At 36.5% G+C, this 4558-nt stretch overlaps 1 protein-coding gene across 1 annotated transcript in view; it reads right to left on the bottom strand.

Annotated features, from left to right (window-relative positions):
* Positions 1 to 2068, bottom strand: part of LOC115063142 (adenomatous polyposis coli protein-like) — a 4178-nt gene extending 2110 nt beyond the window's left edge. The window contains 2 exon segments of the mRNA XM_029534222.1: positions 6 to 1230; positions 2052 to 2068. Of these exon segments, the coding sequence (XP_029390082.1) occupies positions 6 to 1230; positions 2052 to 2068 (1242 nt within the window).
* Positions 2069 to 4558: the final 2490 nt, after the last annotated feature.

The raw sequence follows: 4558 nt of genomic DNA, 5'->3' as shown, positions 1-4558 counted from the left end.
CCCAGGGAAATGCCAGACTTTAGTGACAGAATGGAATCTGAATCAGATGATGCTTGTCTAGATAAACATGCAGTGGCAGCAGCAGCTTGGTGCAAACTACTTACTATGGAGCTTGCACCTTCCTGAATAGCTTTCCAGTCAAAATTTTCTGAATCGGAGGATAAACCATATTCTGAACCTGGCCTCTATATATCTTTCAAATCAAGTGTCAGATCTTCAGCTAACATGCCACCCACTTTTCTAGGACTCTGTTTTTCACTCTCACCCTTGAGTCTTGAAGGCCTTTTCTTTTTTGGCATGGCAAAACTTATACACTCCTGCAACAGGTCGTCCTCAGAGTCAATGCTAAGAGAACTGAAAGAGCTGTTTCTTGAGAAACAGACAGGGGTGTCTTCAACATGAAATGACTTCGGCCCATACCCAGATGCCTGAGGCTTACTTGGATCTCCTTGTGAGTTGGTAGGTTCAGCTTCTTTGATTGGTTCACTTTCTTTGTTATTGTTGTTTTCCTGGTCAATGTCACTAAGGGAACTCAGAGAGGAATTTAGAGAAAAGCAAACCGGAGTATTTTCAATAGCAAAATTCTGCAGTTTTTCGTCAGTTGCTGCACCTCTATCTGTTCCATCTTTGGAGGACTGGGGGAAAGTGGGTTGTTTCTGTGCCACTGGTTTGGACTGTCCTCTGTTTACTGGATGTTTTGTACTGGCTTGTGACTTACTAGCTGACTGCTGGCTTGAATTTGGTTCTGTGTGGCAGGTAACTTTGGCTTCGGAATCCTTACTTTCTTCACCCTTTCTTAACTCAGCCTTTTCCCTGGAAAGGTCAACATCATCATCTTCAAAATCTAGAGAACTCAAAGAATCATTTCAGGAAAAGCAGTAAGGTGTTCCCTCAATAGGGGTATAATGATGCGGTGAATCGAAAGTGAAGCTCCCCCGTACTCGGTCTTCATTGTTTGGTAACTTATCATTGAAGGCCTTGGGATTGGGTTTTAAGCTCTGATTCTTTGAGTCTTTGTTGTCTGAGAAAGTTTCTTCAGTATTTACATTAACTTTTGAGTCAGTATTCTTTCTCACACGCGGTCTATATTCAGTATTTTGTGGCATGGGCTTTACTGGTGAAGTAGGCTTGTTTCTCTTAGTGTCTACTTGATTTTTGTTACTTCCAGATGAAGTTGAGGATGCTTGTTGGACTTGGTCCATTATCTTTTTCACTCGGAAAGGCTTGTGACTTTTTTATAGGAACATTTCTTAAACTTGTTGCAGAGGGTATAATATCTAGTGAGTGGGGTAAGATTGCTGAACATATACATTCAGTTTGACCACTCTTGCTTGATTGTTGTAGGTTTTTCTTGACAGGATAATTTACCAATATCAACTTCACTATACTACACTAAAGTTTACATATCACAGACATGACAATTTGTGAATGTAAAAGTATTTAACTGATCCTAATACTAATAGAATCAGGTTATGGAGTTTTCTAATAAAGAAATGGAGTGGGTCGATAGATGGGGGAGCACTGGTATGGAGGCAGGAGAGGTAGTGGGATGAGGGATGTTCAGGGTGAAATCTAGAAGGAAGATAACACTTGAAATGAAATTAAACAAAATAACCAAGATAAAAATGAAGAATAAATAGAACAGACCTTTATACATTCAGCAATAGAGTTACTATTACTTATTAAAAAGTCCCAATTGTTTTAAAAACACGATATCATGAAAATAGATTGGAGTAGACAAAAATTGTCAGATTCATTTAATTATATGTAAAGATGATGAGCATTATGAAACTGAATCCTTGCTCTGCATCAATATCCTTCTATGACATACTTGTCTAAATGATGGATATGTGTATATATTTATAATATGCATATTCTTATATGTATTATATAATGTATATATAGATATGTGTAATTATGTATTGATTATATATACATATATTTATATATATGCCTATATATATACATATATACATATAAAGACTACTTCAATAAGATTAAGTATCCTGTACTGCAAATAAAAACATTGAACCTGTACTAGTAATACTTACCTCTCTTCACCAAACATGTTTGAAGTTACCAATGGACAAGTATGCCAACCAAGAGCAGAAATACGCATTCACAAAACTGTGGTCATTTTCACTCTTAAAGATAATAGGTGATGGCTTTTCCTTAATTGCCCTGTGTGTATTTACATTCAAAGTTGAGTCTTGAAGTCTTTTAGATCACCACAGCAAGTTAATGGTGAATCCTAGTTAAGTTTGTTAAACTACTTCATCTTCATGTAAATTATTATTATTAATTTTGTGTGTGTGTGCTTCTTGATCTTGATTGGTCATTCGAACGTAGGCTACTAGAGCCTTCAGTCAATCTTATGTTGATTCGTAGTTCCTTTTTCTGTTTAGATTGTTCTGAACAAAATTATTAGTATTTGGCTTTCAAAATCACAGCCACTAGAAGAAAACTGAAGTGCACACTGGCTTTACTGATAACCAGTCTATCATTCCCATTTGTTCCATCATCATAATAATTCTTTATGAAATCAGGCTGTAATTTTCATTCTCTTTTTATTATGGATATAACAGGCCCATATCATAGTGTGCACCAAGTTTACTGCACTTTAATCTCTTGCAATACCACATCTACCTTGTGTTAGAGGTCTACACAGTGGTATTCTTGGTGAGAAATCTCCCTGGCATATTCAATTAAGGCATTTTCTTGACTTTCAACATGCTGGTGTTCTTCGTTGTTTGGGGTATATTCTTTAATGTGCACCATGACACACAGGGCCAGGACATGGAGGCTGCTAAGGTCTTCAACATATTGTCATTCCATGCACACCTGAGAGAGTGCACCTTTTTCCCCATGAACTTGGAATTTTGTTAAGATCAGAGAAAAAAATCTCTTCAATATTTAATGAAAAATTCTCTCTGAAAGAATATATTATATATTGTAACTGAGAAATATAATGTTGATTCCTCTGTACCTATTTGCATTCAAGATATATGTATTAGTCAGTGTTTCTCAGTGTTTTTTAATGTTTGTGTGTAACAGAAATAACCAAAGCTAACCCAAACCAAACCAAAAGAAACAACCTCTCATACACATTTTTTCATCATCTACTGATACACCAGTTTTTAAAGGTCATGCTCTTGGATTTAACTACACATTGGAAGTGCTCTTCTATTCTGATTCAGAATAACAGTTTACTTGAGCTCAGATACCTTACTGTCGAATCTGAGTGAATGGGTGACTTTCATATTGGTTGGTTGCTAACAGAAAGCACAAACTGTGTAGGAGAGTGAATGAATGCTGCAGATGACATTCCAATATCATCCCCTTTGTAGGAGAGAAGATAAGAGAATCATTATTCATACTAAGTGTTTGAGGAGTAGACTTTGAGAGAGAGAGAGAGAGAGAGAGAAAGAAATATTTCATCACATAGAATATTGTAGAGCACTGAAAGAAATTCCAGTTAATTATATTGTGTTTTGCTTTTACAGAAGACCTGCTTGCAGTATGAAGCCTCTAGTTTCTGAGTTCACATGCTTGTAATGGGAATACTAGCATGACTCCACTTCTGAAGACCTAATGAGCCGCTGTAAGAATGAGATGCAGATGTCTTCACCCAATGACTGGACAGAATCTACTGAACCTTTGGTTGAATTGGAGAATTACTGAAGGAGGCTGAGGAGGATGGTGACCCTGTATGAAGACCAGCTGTCTCAATTAATCTGGACCCAGAATTCTCCCAAATGCTAGACCACCAAACAGGTAGCATGCACCAACTAGTAGATCCCCAAAATGTACATAGAAAAAAATTATTGGTCTCTGTTCAGATATTAATCACAGAAATCTGCAGAAGGAAGAGGCCCGAGGGTGTTTAGAGACTAGGTGGGGTGGGGATATGATCTTGGAGATAGGGGATGGGCAGGAGGTATGGGATGTGGAAAAATCAGAGGGTGTACAGGGTTGAAAATAAAATCTGGAGTGTAAAATAATGAACAAACGAACAAACGAATGAATGAATTAATGAAGAATGTCAAGTAATTAGGTCCTTTGTACTCCAATTCTGGATTCGAGACCCAAGTAAACTCATAGGTCGCATAACAGCACACTGAAAAATCACACATACACGTCATTGAAATTCCAATTTTTTAAAAACTTGATATTACAAAGAAATACCCTGGAACACCAATTTTATTTTATTCCATTCATTTACATGCATTTGCTTTCCTAATATACCCAGAATACGGATTGTTCTCCATATAAAACGACCATATCCTTGTAACATAGCTTTTATCTGGATCCACTCCAATTATACCTTTCATTAGAATGTAATCTGGATTCAGTTGGATATAAACTAAATTTATATTTAAAATTCTCTAAGTTGGTGTAATGTGAATATAAGGTAGAATATGACGGACATGTTGGTTTTCATTTTCCTACTGATAAGGACATTGACTGGTTAAGATAAAATATTCAAGAAGCAACACATAATTACTAGGACTTGGAAAAAGAACAATAATCCATTGATACAGGGAATGCAAACAGGTAT

The sequence above is a fragment of the Mus pahari genome, chromosome X, assembly GCF_900095145.1.
Source record: "Mus pahari chromosome X, PAHARI_EIJ_v1.1, whole genome shotgun sequence".
In the NCBI taxonomy this organism is placed as follows: domain Eukaryota; kingdom Metazoa; phylum Chordata; class Mammalia; order Rodentia; family Muridae; genus Mus; species Mus pahari.
This window is presented reverse-complemented; position numbering and strand designations above follow the sequence as displayed.